The sequence below is a fragment of the Tyto alba genome, unplaced genomic scaffold, assembly GCF_018691265.1.
Source record: "Tyto alba isolate M040663 unplaced genomic scaffold, T.alba_DEE_v4.0 Super-Scaffold_6, whole genome shotgun sequence".
In the NCBI taxonomy this organism is placed as follows: Eukaryota; Metazoa; Chordata; class Aves; order Strigiformes; family Tytonidae; genus Tyto; species Tyto alba.
This window is the reverse complement of record NW_024881327.1, coordinates 8941131-8955067: the sequence shown is the minus strand read 5'-3', so window position 1 is coordinate 8955067 and position 13937 is coordinate 8941131. Positions and strand designations below refer to the sequence as shown.

General features: G+C 46.9%; 1 protein-coding gene across 1 annotated transcript in view; it reads left to right on the top strand.

Annotated features, from left to right (window-relative positions):
- Nucleotides 1–4140, top strand: part of FHDC1 (FH2 domain containing 1) — a 36960-nt gene extending 32820 nt beyond the window's left edge. The window contains exon 12 of the mRNA XM_042808263.1: nucleotides 1558–4140. Coding sequence (XP_042664197.1) covers nucleotides 1558–3600 — 2043 coding nt within the window. The 3' untranslated portion in view covers nucleotides 3601–4140. The remainder of the gene's footprint in view (nucleotides 1–1557) is intronic.
- Nucleotides 4141–13937: the final 9797 nt, after the last annotated feature.

Sequence of the window (13937 nt, the reverse complement as noted above, 5' to 3'; positions counted from 1 at the left end):
AAACGTTTTTTGGGTGAGGTTAAAATGTTCTGTGTCTAATCTGGAATATAGTAATATCTCCAACTACTTTTAACCATTTCTCTTCACAGTGGGATATTTAAAGTTGAGCTTTAGCAGTTGGCAAGAATTCATTCTGTAATTCCATACCTGTGAAAGAAAGCTCTCTGCCACAGACATTTTTCCTGAAATGCAAGTTTTTTTCTTTTTTCTTTCTTAGCTGTTCGGGTTTCTTAGGTTTCTAATGCATCTTATCTTTCAGAGCCCAATGTAGTCTCAAATCCACTTTAAGAGGTGTAGATTAACCCATTCATCAAAAAGAGCTTCAGCATTAGGCTTTTGTTTACTGACAGCTTTCAGGCAACTTTTTCTAGTTGTGCAGCTCTTCTGTTGTCACAACAAGGGGAAGATCAAACTAGCCAGTGCTTCAGACAAATATAGGTGTGGTTTTTTAAAACAACGTATCATTACTCAGAACAGATTTAACAACATGCTGGAAAATTATATAATTTTTGAATCCTCTGTCAAGACCAGCCCTCCCCCTTCTTTCTTTTGCTACAGCTGTACTGGCTCTAGAAAACTAGATTCTCAATTTCGGAAAATAACCTGGAAAGTTCAACCAAAGGTTCAGCTAGATTAAATCTGAGGCCTAGAGGTGACAGTTAAAATGTTGATATTTGCAGTAATCCACTGCTAATGGTTCTAGTAAAAAGGTGTTACTCTGTTGTCTTTCAAACATGTACTACCTCTTTCTATGGCTTCCTGAACCAAAACCCCTCAGCCTAGCTGCCAAAATTCCCAGCCTGACCCGGACAACTTCTGTACAGTAGTTGCCAGGTTTTGAAGCCAACAGTGAATATGAGATCCAAAACTGGAACGAGGCATTGATTAATGGTCCTTGAGTGGTACCAGTTGATGTCTAAGTAATGATTGGGAAGCATCGTGCAAACTTTTCTATTTTCTTTCATGTGCAACTAAGTAATGTCTTTTCACAAAATTTCCTGCCGGTAATGTTTGAGTCAGAGGTAAGTAGCACCCCGTAGAAACTGCACTTGCTGGGGAACAATTGCAGTTGTAATAAGGGAGGATGGAAGGCACACATTGGCTGTGTGCTTACCAGACAACTTTGTCTTAAAATATGAATGTAATGATCAGGTAGAAGTTTACTCACCTGATAAAACTGCCAACATTAAACTTAGTGGGGACTTGAAGCTCTCCATCTGATAGCAGGGACTCTTTGGCTGGACTTGTTGACATCCACTTGGGTTTGATAGGTCACGTTCTTGGTCTCTGCAGGGACTTGAGCGTTTTTTTCTTATGCTGACCACCCTGATGTGTCTCCAGCACTAGTTATGCAGGGAACTGCTCTCCATAGGGTTAAGGGTTGCGGGCTGTGGTTGCCATGGTGATTTCGTGGTTGGGGGGGGGGTTGGGGGAGGGTGATAGCAGTAGGAGCTAACTTGGGTGGGAGGAAATGAAGAGAAAGATAAAGGAGTGTCACTTGTTCTCATGCATAGGACACTGTCCTCTGAGACATATATATGTGCTTTTACTTGTCAGGAAAATAGGGAACGAGAGATCCAGGAACTTCATAGTCTGCAGAGGCAAAAGGAGCTGGAGGAGAAGCGTCGGTCCTGGGCAGCTGGAGAACTTGGGAGCTTTGGGCGGAGCAGCAGTGAAAATGATGTGGAGATGTTGGCCAAAAAAGGACTTGAAGAATTTCTTCCCTTCTTGCAGCAGAGACCTCAAAGCCCTTCATACAGAAACCCCAATTCTAGACGCTCTCGACTTTCTTTGGGGATTACTGCAGACAGAGAGTTGCAGAGTTTCCTGGAAATCTCCAAAGATGAGGATCCAAACAAGTTTAACAGCCTTCCCCGTGCAAACACCCGACAAGCAAGACCAAACGTAGCCTGGACTGAATCCAAAGAAACAAGAGATCTCAACTTAAATACCTTGCACTTAGACCAACAGTCTGAAACCAAAGTGAAAAGTGGTGGCCTACTGCAGGTGCCTCCAGCTCAGCCCAGTCACTTTGGTGGCTCAACTGGTCCTGGTGCCCGTTACTCACAGAGAAGCACCGACTACAACATGCACACTTCCAATGTGTCCTGTGAGGAGTCCACAGATATAAGTGCTCTGGCCCTTGCAATTGAGGAGCGTGAACTTGTTAAAGGATTACGTAAGTTTGATATTCAAGGAGCAAAGCCTGCAGAGGATACACCTTTAATATATTTAGAGGATGCTGGTGGAACAGACCTGGAGACTCTAGACGATCTAAGCTTTCATTCCCTTAGCACCGCCGATGACGACCTGCCTCCAGCTTGCAGAAGTTCCAGAGAGGCCCACGATCATAAAGCCAAGGCAGTGGGTTGCAAGAGTGAAGCTTCAGAGCCCAGGAGCAGCAGCCCCATGTCTATGGATACAAGTGTTTCGGGAAGTAGGGAAGATGGGCCAATGTTCTACGTGTCAGATACGACAACTGATTGTTCTTTGACATTGGACTCTGAGGAGGGAAATGATTTTAAATCAGCAGGCAATGAAATAAGAAGTGAGGCTGGTAAAGCACCTTCTGGGAACGATGCTCAATACAGGGCTAGAACATTCTTCTCAAACCTGAATTCTGCTTCTGCCAAGGATCTGTCTCTTCACACTTCCTCAAATGATAAGGATGATGCCAACAGCAAGCACACCCCTCCTAAAGAAAAGCCCATAAAAAATAAAGACCCAGCAGGACCAAAGAGAAACTCTGTAAAAGATAGATCTCCAAGCTCCTCAAAATCCAGTGGCACTCGCTCTAGCCACACAGCCCCTTCCAGACCTGTGAGAACTCTGAATGCCTCTGAGAATGAAAGTATGAGGAAAGTGGTGCCTATTTCTCGGTCAAACAGAGCACCGAGCAGCATGAAAAAGCCAGAAGCCAAACCAGCACTTCGTGAAACTAGTACAGTGGAAAGTCGGCTGTCTCGTCGCAGCTCTGTCCGAGGCACAACAGACACACTGCCAAGAAGTCCTTACAGGCACAGCGTGTCGGTGGAAGAGCCAAAGTTACAAAGGGGCACTGTCACCTCGAGCAGTGCTCATTTCGAGAGGGACAGAGTCTCTCTCAAAAAGCCAAGCTCTAAACCTGTTAGAAGTAATGTCAAATCAAAGACAGACGAAATGAAGATGTGTCGCTCCAGTGTAAAAGCCCACACCCCTACGGATGACGCCAAGGTTGCCACAGTCAGTGTTCCCAAAACAACATCCGCTGTCCCAAACTTTGCGAGGAATACAGTGGCTTCTTCTTCAAAGCGTGCAAAAGTGGATCTCTCCAGCTCGTCCAGGCCTCCAACCATCACAAGGTCTGTGTCCCAGAGGCTGCCTAAAGTGAAGCCAGCGGCATCCTCTGACGACCCGAGTCCAAAGGAGAACAGTGTGAGTACCTTAAAGAGAGCAAGTAGTGCCAGAGTGGTTGGAAGAACCATCCTGCAGGGAGAAGCTGTCAACACGAAAGTGGAGCCTGCACCAAAGGAGCAGGGAGCAGTGGAGAAGGCTTCTCTCAAACTGAAAGACACAAACCGGACCACAATTGGTAAAATACTGAAGCCATTACTGAAATAAGGGAGAGGGGTTTTTGGATCTTGGAATGTGAACACTTGTTCAAGCACTGGATGCCTGTGTTGTGCAATTCCTTAAAACAGTAACATTGCTGATAGGCAGCATCGTGTGCTCATTAAAGTACGGCACACCATTGGAAAAGGGCAAGTAGTTGTGTTCTGGTCTAAATCCTTTTTTATGAATCTGAATGTATTTGAAGCTGCTGTGATGGAATGCGAGCGTAACAGCGAATTTTTGCATATTTGTGATACAGAAGGGTCACCAAAAGCCAAAAAGTTTAAAGAAGTTAAACTACAAGACAAAATGCTTTGTGACAGAAAACATGGATAAAGGCCAGTTTTTGTGTGCATACGATTCTTCCTAGGACTCAAGCCTTTGTGCTGGTTGGTTCCTTATTCGATGTCAAAGTGAATCCTGTGGAACAGAACTGAAGATGAACTTAGGTGATTGTGCTTTCCGTTGCTTTCAATTCCTTGGCTTGAGGAATTCTTGTTGCCTGTTGCGAAGTCCATTGCTGGCGATTGGACAGACTGGGAACTGCTGGCCAAAAAATAGTAAAACGAGACATTTGCTGTTTGTGGCTGCCTTTAACCTCACTGAAGAATTTATAGCATGTTTTATGAATGTGTATGTGTGTCTGGAGAAGGCTTTCTGCTGGGCAGGAGGCTTATTCCCCAAGAATGTGGCAGCATTGTCTTGCATGCACAAGGAGATACGGCTGGTGCTGCACCGCGTGGCGCGGCTGGAGGCTGTGCCTGTCGGAAGGGCCATCGGTCACCGTTGGGCTGACGACCACTCCGGACTTGTTTCGGTCACAAGCAAACTTGCCAGCTTTTGGTCATACAGAAGTGCCATATATTTATGATACATATCAAGGATGTTTGCAGTACAACTCCTGAAGGCTGCCATGTAGTGCCGAGCACTTTCTTACCATTCCATGTTTCCACTGGCGTATCTGCTACCAAATTACTTGAATGTTGCAATGGCTCTGATTGAGCCATTAGTTTCCCTGCCGCCGCCTCCTCCTCCTCTCCCTCTCCTTGTCAACATGAATATTTAGCATGAAACACAGAGCTTACGCATGACAATTTTTTTTGTAGATTTCCTTGGTTGCTTCAAATGTGGTTTTTAATGTTTAAAGACTCTAAAGGATGAATTAAACTAGTATTTGATAAGCTTTTTACAAAATAAAAACACCTCTTTTTTTCCTGCAGATACAGATTTTAACTCCTGTCAGGCTAAGGTACAGAGAATGAGGGAAAACTTGTTCAGCATGCTGCGCATCTTCCCAAGAGAAATGTATGTAGGTGGGGAAACGGATCACTGTTCTCCTAAGCGTCTTATTTGAAGAGTTGCCTTTTTATTCACTTATGAATGAAGCCTCATTTAAGAATAAAATGAAAAGTAAACGGAAAATCTCTTTGGACAAGTGGCATTGACTCACTAGTGGTAGATCTGCCTGTCTGCTCAATCCCCCGGTGCCGGGAGAGCATAATTCCATGAGAATGAGCCATTAATTGCTCGCATGCTTCTCGTGGGCTAGTATCAGGGACAGCTAGCTTTGTGATTTGAATTTGGCAAGGGGCCTTTGGCTCTTCCCACGTACCAGCAAATCTTGATGCAGACATCATACCCAAACACCGTGAGGTATTGCGTAGGGCCTCTTGTTTGAGCCTGTGCCACAGGGAGAATTTATATAGCCCACTTTTCAGCAAGGGCGACTTTTTGCTTGAAAACCTATAAGCTTTTTGGATACTGCCTCCCTTGTGGGTTAGGTACAAAAGCATCTCCCTTATTTGTATCTGTGTGTGTGTATGCACATCTGCAAGAGCAGATGATTGACTTTTTTTCCTTTTTAAAAAAAAAAAAAAAAAACAACAAAAAAATTCATTGGTAGCAAGCTTGAAAAATAATTTAAATGTGTTTGGAATATGTAAATAAATTTCTATAAATGTGTAAAAGAAAACTGAATGTATTTAATGGAACATTTATACATTTCGGAGTAACTTGGTAGTTTAATAAAGTTCCCATTTACTGGGTTTGAGGTTTGTACTTTCTCTTTCCTGTTCTACTCTTGGCTTTGGTCCTGGAGATCTCAAGCAACTGGAGTCTGGGTGTAGGTGACTGCGGAGAAGTCCCAAAAGGAAGGACCTTACAGCAGAAATCCTGGCGTTTAAGATGTTAGGTTTGTTTTTATACCAAGACACACAATTTAACGTCAGTTTCTGTACGTTTTTGAGGCGGGACTTTCTGCACAGCTTTGGGTATAACGTGGAAGGCATTAGATGGTAGATGCAGCACTTTGTGTACACACGTATGTTGTGGCCAAGACAAATGTTCATGGCACTGACAAGTCTGGATCTGTCGCTATCTTCATGCCTTTAAGCTTAACACACTTTATTGAGAAATCCTGGTTTACAACTCCCAGGACTTTGGAAATAAAGAATAGCCTGTTTTGCAGGAGCAGGTGGTGACTTTTACACTGCAATTCCGAATGTTTCAATTTCGTCCCATTCTCCCATTATTTTTCCTTCCTTACTGTGTACAAAAGAACATCTATTCAGCAGAAAAAAGGGAAAGCCAGCCAGCCTCCTTGTCCTCAGGGAGCACTTCCTCCCCTCTGCTATGGAAATGATTTTTTGGACTGGAATTGCTGCTATTTGCAAACTCGTTTAGCCCCTGACTTTTCTCGTTTGGTGAGTGTGTCTCTCCCCGTACGGAGCAGCAAGCACCTGCTGTCTGCCAGTGCTGAGTGACGGCTGCTGGTGGAATCTACGTGGGAAAGCCCTTCACCATCAAAAGGTGTGTCTGAAAAAGTTTATGTTTTTTTAAACTTCATTTTTATTTCAAAAGGGTTTATAATTACCAATTCATTATTTAAACTACCAGCTGTCAGAGACAGCGATGCCCTGTAGGTTTAATTTCCCATGTCATGCAATTTTCCTGAGCGCTAACAGGCCACGGGGCTAGCCCGGTTGCGGTCGGTTTTTGAGAAAGAGCCGAGACCTTTTCTCTGGCTCTGTCCTGCCGAATGGCCGATGGTTCTGGCTGTGGCCAGGGGTGCACCTCTCTCCTTCGGTGGCTGTTGCAGTGGCAGTGAAGTGGGGGAGCCCGGGGGGGCACCGGTGGGGTGGGGTGGGGGGGGATCTGGAGCTGTGGAGATGGAGAGATAGTGGAAAGAGCTGTGGGAGTAAGAGGTGCTGATTCATACTTGGAGGAATTTAATATTCACATCTCATGTGGGAACGGCATACAAATGAGGGGCTCAGTGCATCCCTCATTACAACAGCTCATTAAATTATCAAGACAGACAGAAAGGGTTCCCATCACACCTCCCACAGCGAGCAAGTCCGGACTATGTCATTCAAAATAACCCATCGGTATCTTTCTAACCTTAGGGTACGTCTGCGTGGACGAACGCAGACAGCCACACGTTGGTTCCGACCCAGGCAGGCACGAGCCAGCTCCGGGCTGGAGGCCATCGGCGCCTTAGCTGGGCGCTGACCCCGAGCTCGAAGGCGGCGGCTGTCATTGCAAACCCTCCGCCGCCCCCCGCCGCACGGCACCGAGGGCAGACCTGCCCTCCCCACGCCAGAGCCGCTGCCACGGCCACGCGTGAGAACGGCCCCCCTGCGAGAGGGGCCCCGCTGAACACGGCTCCTTTCAGATTTGGCTGCTCGGTCTTTTCCATTAACTTGATACGGGCTGTTTACATCCTACCGCCGCCAGCGCCAGAGATAACCGCCTTGGGAACAGCTCCCTACAGGTATTGTTAACAGCTGCTGAAAACAAAGGAGTTTGTTTTAGCCACGTCACTACCTAAATAGCCAGAAATACGTTACTTTTCTGTTACTCGTAAGCCAATATTAAAAAAATCTGTCGTCTTCTCCTGGCTGAAAGATGCGCTCTGGAAGTTTTGCACGCTGTTAAAGCTGGCGGCTGAGCAACTATCCTTGCGACTGTAAAAGAAAGTGACGCAGGGGCAAAGGGCGTGTGAAGGTTCTCGTTGCAAGAAAGCATGTTTCTCTTCCCAACGTGTGACTGCCTCCACCAGCATCAACTACTTGCACTTAGAGAAAATTGCTTCCAGCCAGCGGTTGCTCGTTGCCATATAGGTGGTTTCTGTGTCTGCTCAGGCTGAGGTTGCAGGATATGCGCTGCCTCAGCTAGCAACTTGCTCTGATTTTTTTTTAAAAAATAAAAAAAAAAAAGAAAAGAAAAATCCTCATTAGCCTCCAGCTGCTGGTGTCCTTCCTTTTAGCCCCGAGCCACGGGGGGAGCAGGGAAGGGACATTAGCACATTGACTTCAGTGGTGGTGCTTAGGGTGAGGTTTGCAGCGGCCAAGCGAACGCTCAGCCAGGGTGGCCTTGTCTGCTCAGCAGGGAGAGAGAAACACGCGTGTCTGAGACCGTTCACCCCGTCTGAAGCAGAGGCTCAGGACAGGCTCCCTTTGAACAGAGACGTGTCTCTTCTGCTTTTGATCAGGCCTGAACAATAGCTCCTCTTTAATCCTATTCCACCCTTACTTACTGGGAAGAGGAGAAAAAAAAAAAAAGGCAAAAAACTTTGATGCCTCTTCTTGGGTCAAGTGGAGGAAAGATATGAATTCTACCTACTTTCTTTAAAAAAAAAAAAAAAAAAAAACCAAAAAAAAACCACAAAAAAACCCAAACAAACAAACCCCGAACCACCATGAACAACAACAAAAAAAAACCAACGAAACAAACCCAAAACAATAGGACTTTGACTGATAAATAGAGCTGGTAGCTTCAAACAACTCTCTGTTGCACAGGGGCACCAGATATTTTCAGTGGCTGCAGCGATCCAGCAGCAAAATAGGCATAAAAGCCAGAACTCTGTTTAGTGCCAGAGCACATCCAAGTGACTTTACTCTGAAATAGAAATCCTTGCAACTGAACACAGACGATGTTCCTTTGGGCACCCAGAAGGAGCTGGCTAGAAAATATTTTATGCCACTTCTAAATAATTGTTGATAATGAATTTTATTTCCCATTACTCCTCTATTTCATCATCATTAGAAGTAAAAACGCTACCTCAGACAAAGAGCAGTAAAGCAGAGCTGACGGGTGCATCACTGCCCTGGTGCTTCCTCCTCACAGTCCTTCTCTGTAGGGTGAGGGAAACAAATTGTTTGACTGTCTATGTGCATTTTTGAGAATTTCTTCAAAAGAGTAAGATTTGACACCTTTCCGGTGGGCTAGCACAAGTTCTGGGAAGGAGCCAAATATATTTCTAAGACGGATACTTGTGCAATAGGTGTTATGAATTACTGAGGCCCAGTAAGTGACGTGCTGCCTCTGGAAGTTAGGGAAATGGGCGTAAGGGAAAATGCGACGATGGCAAATGAATAGGCACAACTGGAGACAAGCTTTCAAAAACACCAGATGGGTCCTCTTCTCTCTGTCATTAGCATCCTCGTGCTTCCCTGAGTGTCTGCTGTTTCTGGCAAGTCCAGGTTTAAACCCAGGACTGCCCTGGGCCTGACTCCCCTGGGCCACTGTAGGAAGCTCTTCGCTGAGAACTGCTGGAGTCGCTTGAGCTCTGGGGCTGAAAATACGACACGTTGCTAGCTTCGTGGTTTGGTTTCTGGTGCTTCTCATGCAGCATTTTTAACCGATTCAGACGTATTCCCTATGCAAATCTTTAATCTCGTTTTTTAGGATGAAAAATGGGTGTAAATGTGGTTTTGATTTTTCTCCACCCTTTTACAGCTGTATTTGCCCCTTTATGTCCCACAACCGCTTCCTCCCACTCCTATTTCCTCTGTTATAATTTTCCATCCTCCTCTATTAAATTTTCCAACCTCCGCTAATAACTCATCCCCTTTCTTTATCTTCTTTTCACATGTCAGGCTTTCTGTACTCTTCCACTTGCTTCATCCTGCTTTCTCTCTGTTTCTCGACTCCAGTGGCCGTTTTGCTCCGTCTCTTGCTTTCTTCTTTCTGCCAATGCGAGTCTTTTCCCAAACGTCTGTCTGCAAAATCTGCAAGCTGAGGCTTTTCGCTGCCAGCTTCCAGTAAGATGGGGGAATAGAGCAACAAAATGGACTCAGCCTTTAAGCTTTTCATGGCTGCATTTTGCCACTTTGCCTCGTCACTGCGAGCGAGTAGCTGGAGGGGGCTATGACCGAGCAGAAGCGCGTCTTTGCGTCTTTTCCGTACGAACGTCGCTCGCCCCCTGCACTGAGCAGCCTGCGGGGGGGCAGGAAGGGGAGCTGAGGATCTCGGTGCATGCAGTCATTTTGCAGAGGTGGGTGAGGAAAGTCTGTTCAAATAAAGGTGTGAGTAATTCAGCTTTGCGGTTCAAGCCTAAAAAGCCTTAATGAAAGACTGTCGACGACAGCTTAGAGAGGCGTCTGGCGAAGCGATTCTTAACCCCGCCCATAATCTTGGTACCACAAGCAAATCGATTTGTGGAGTTGGCTCAGTGCTGCTTCCCGGCGCATCAGAGCAAAATAAGTGTATTATTGTTTCTTCAATTAGCACGTAGCTTTTCATGGTATGGGTTAAGGCTCCGGTAGATTTTGGGTTTCTCTCATAGGGTAAGGACCAAGACCTTTTTACAACAAGAGATAGCGCTCAGAAGCCCAAAGATGGCTCTTGGAGAATATGCACTCGGTTTTCCTTCTGCTGGGAGTGACTAATCACTAAAATGGAGAGCACTTGGAACACATGCATAGTGTGTTTATATAGGGTATGCACTGTTTATTGCTGGGAGTACTCGGTATTCACACATGTTCTTTCTAAAAAGAACCCAATCCTGTTTAAGACAGTCTTTCCTCCCAGGAGGTTATAGCCTAAGCCATAGAATACTGAGCTGAGGAGTCACCTCTGGAGGCCACTCAGCCCAGCCTCCTGCTCCAAGAAAGGCTAGCTGCGCTTACAGGTCACTTTGCTGGGGGCCAGAGCGGGGTGTTGTGAGTGCAAAGCAGTTATAAGAGGGAGGCGTATGATTTTGCTACTGAAATAAGGGTGCTGAAGATGGGAAAACACCAAGGAAAACACTGATCTTCTGCAGGCGATGGCTTTGAAAAACGTTTGCCTCCTAGTCCAAGAAATACATTGCAATTTTTAATACTGGTCCGCCTTAGGTGGCTGATGGTGATGTGAAGTCAGTAAAGCAAGTAATGGCAGGAGCTGGGAAAGAAATTGGAGGGAAACCTCAAAAGCAAGCAAGCGAGAAGTTTGTTGCTTGAGAGAAACCAGAGCGGAAAAAAAGCACTGAAAGTTACAGAGGCTTGTGAGAAAGGGTGGACATTTGCAGTTTGGATAAAGAGCGAGGAGGATTGGCGGGAGATGTTCAGCAGCCAGGCTGTGCATCGGTCCAGTGCTGTTAACCTGAGCGCAGGCAAACGTGGGCAGGGGCTGGCAGGGCCACAGCCGATCCGTGGGAAACTGAGGAATGACCCTCGTAAGCTCAACAGCTCAACCCTTCCTGGCGGATGTTTGCCTACCCTCTTCTTACAGGAATTAAGGGCCAAACGGAGTAGTAAGTTACAGTAAGTATTTTCGGTGACTAGCTTGTGTCCTGCAGGATGGGATGCCTGTTTATGCATATACAGCTACGCAGCAAGTCACCTGATAAATGTGATGCTTCCGATGCATATCTTGTCTTGCAACGTGGTTTCTCTAATGAAATCAGCACCCCCCACACTTACAGGAGAGACGTTGTGGTCATTCCAAGTAATGCAAATGCTCATGTCGAACATGTAAAGCAGCAGCTAACTGGTAAGCCTAGAAATCCAGCAAATTTTTTTTTTTTTTTTTCCTTGCAGCAAAATACTGCCTGGGTTGCTCTGAAGAATTTGATGCAATCTGTTGCCAGAGACTTGTAACTCAACTGGATGGAGCGTGGGCTGGATCACACGGCAGCTCCTGCTGGTGCTTTCAGTGGCCCCTGCAACACGTGAGACCGGTTCCTACCCCAGTGGAGACGGTCCCAGATCAGAGCTCGTGGTCTGAAGGACCTCATATTGAGTAAGGCAATAAGGAGATGACTAGAGGGAAAACATGAATGCTCAAGCCAAATCTTAGCCCCTGCCCTCCCCGTGTGTACCTTGCGGCAGGAGCATAACCAATCCTCACTGACTACTTGGACTTGCTAAACAAAATAAGCAGCCAAAACCAGACCCCTGCCAGACAATTCACAGATGAATTTCCAGCTGAAGACACGGCACAGAGGCAGGGATGAGTGGCCGGCAGTGGGGCGTTAGCAGGGGGAGCTCTTTAAACTACTGTGAGAAATATCCCTGAACTCCTGGGCTGCTTTCGCGCAGCAAGCAGAGCATCGAGGCCACGGGGCACAGCCCTGCACCCCCGGGGTCCCAGCGGCCGTGGTGTCCCCAGCCCACCCACAGGCGGTATCTGAAATAATGTGAAATGTGGCATAAGCAACCCACAGGACGAGGGCATGTGGAAATACAGCAGGAGACATTTTGTAATTGTAGAAGCAACTGACAGTATTATAAAAGACTATAAAGCAGAGATTTGTGAGAATGTGTAGCCTGAAAATTCAGCATGAATTGGCAAAGTGGGTCCATGACTAATCACAGAGGTTCATTGTGTGATCGAGTTTAACCTCTTGTTTAATGGAAATACTTCTCCGAATAAGCCTCACTTAAACTACAGTGAATATCTCTGAATAAAATGTCTAGCCTTAATGTACAACATTTTAAATGACAGAGAAGTCACCCTAACCTTTGGTAAATAGTTTGAACAGATAATCAAGCTCTGTGTTTAAAACTGTCATAGTATTTCTAGCACAAATTAATCGGGGTGGAGTGTCTAATTGCTGGTAACTGGATCTGTTACAATGCTGTGTGCCAAACTGGCAAGCTCTTATTATCAGATTTCTGCTTCTCGGATTAAGCCTCTGCAGGAAAGGAGCTGTGATTTCCCCCGGTGAAGACCCGCAGTGGCTCCGGGACCAGCTCCAGGGGCAGCACGGGGTGCGGCGATACGTGGGAGAGGGTGTCCTAACGTGCTCCCACTGCCAGGCTGAGACGGGCCGGGGGGGACAGGACACCTTGTTCTCAGAGGGGCATGGTGGCTTTTGGCATCGGGGCAGTTTCCCGGCTCGCAGGCACCGGGCTCGGCCTCTGGCCGGTCCCCCCGTGGCTACGAGTGGCCAGAGGCTGCCCTGGGAGAGCGGCCCTGGCCGGCGGGCTGCCGCCTGCCTGCCGGCCTCGGGAGAGACCCACGGAAGCGATTTAGAAACCTGTTCAGCAGAGTTTATTTTGGCAGGGGCTGGAAGCTCTGGAAGGTCGGGCCTGTGTTTGCTGCAGTGGCTTCCCAAAACCACTCGTGGTAACCCAGGTTTAGTCTCTGTCACATTGAAAACGTGACTAACAGAAGGGACTTGTTTCGGAAGTACATGGCGGTTGTGTTTAAAAGTTTATTTTTGACTAGGTATCCACTCTCTGGCCAAATAAAGAGCCCAAATGCTACTGGAAATCTTTGGTCAGACCTGTTGTACTCGCTGTTCCTTTTTCCCTGGTGGAGACAATGTGGATGCTGATAAACCCTATCGACTTGCTCCTTTGTTCTCCTCTGCAGCTGGCCTGCAGCTCTTTGGCCTTGTCCTGCTGGCCCTTAAGCTAGGAATATGCGTTTCTTAGTAAACCTCTCTCCCTCCCCGATTAGGACTGTGTTGAGCATTCTGTAATTAGGGAGACTGTGATAACACCTAATAAATTCATTTACCGGCATCCTTTGAAAAGGGAGCTTTGACTCTGTCCCCTCTTCTCCTGCGTTTCCTTCCTTCCTTCCCTTACACTAAAGCTGATGAGGAGCCCGGAGCTATTCTGTGGATTAAATGGTGGCTATGCCACCTGCTTCTCACCTGGCCATTTTTTGACTGTGTTGACCATTTTCTCTGTTTTAAGGCTTCCTTTTAGAAAGAGGGAACGCTTTTTTTTTTTTTTTTTTTTTTTTTTTTTTTTTTTGCCTTCATTTTCCTTTTTCTCCCAATCTTTTTCCTTTGTTGACCCTACGTGAGCTGTGCCGCTCCCCGGCCGCTCCTGTTCGCCGTGCCACGGCAGCGAAACGCCTCTCAGTTGAGCGCAGCACCTTGGCTGCAGCGCCTCGAGGGGACTATAAAACAGGCGGCCTCATCCCGGGTCATTTTTCTTTATTGCTGTTATTGTGGAGCCCCGTGCTATGGCAACCCGAAGGAGTTGTCCCCTTCGGAGCTGGAGCGGGGCGGAGGGAGGAAGGCCTCCGGAGCTGCTGGTTGGGGCCAGCCCTGCTGCAGCAGCCGCGGCTCGGCCGGCGCCGGCGCCCCGCCAGCTCGCTGCGGCGCGGGTGTTTATCCAGCGCGG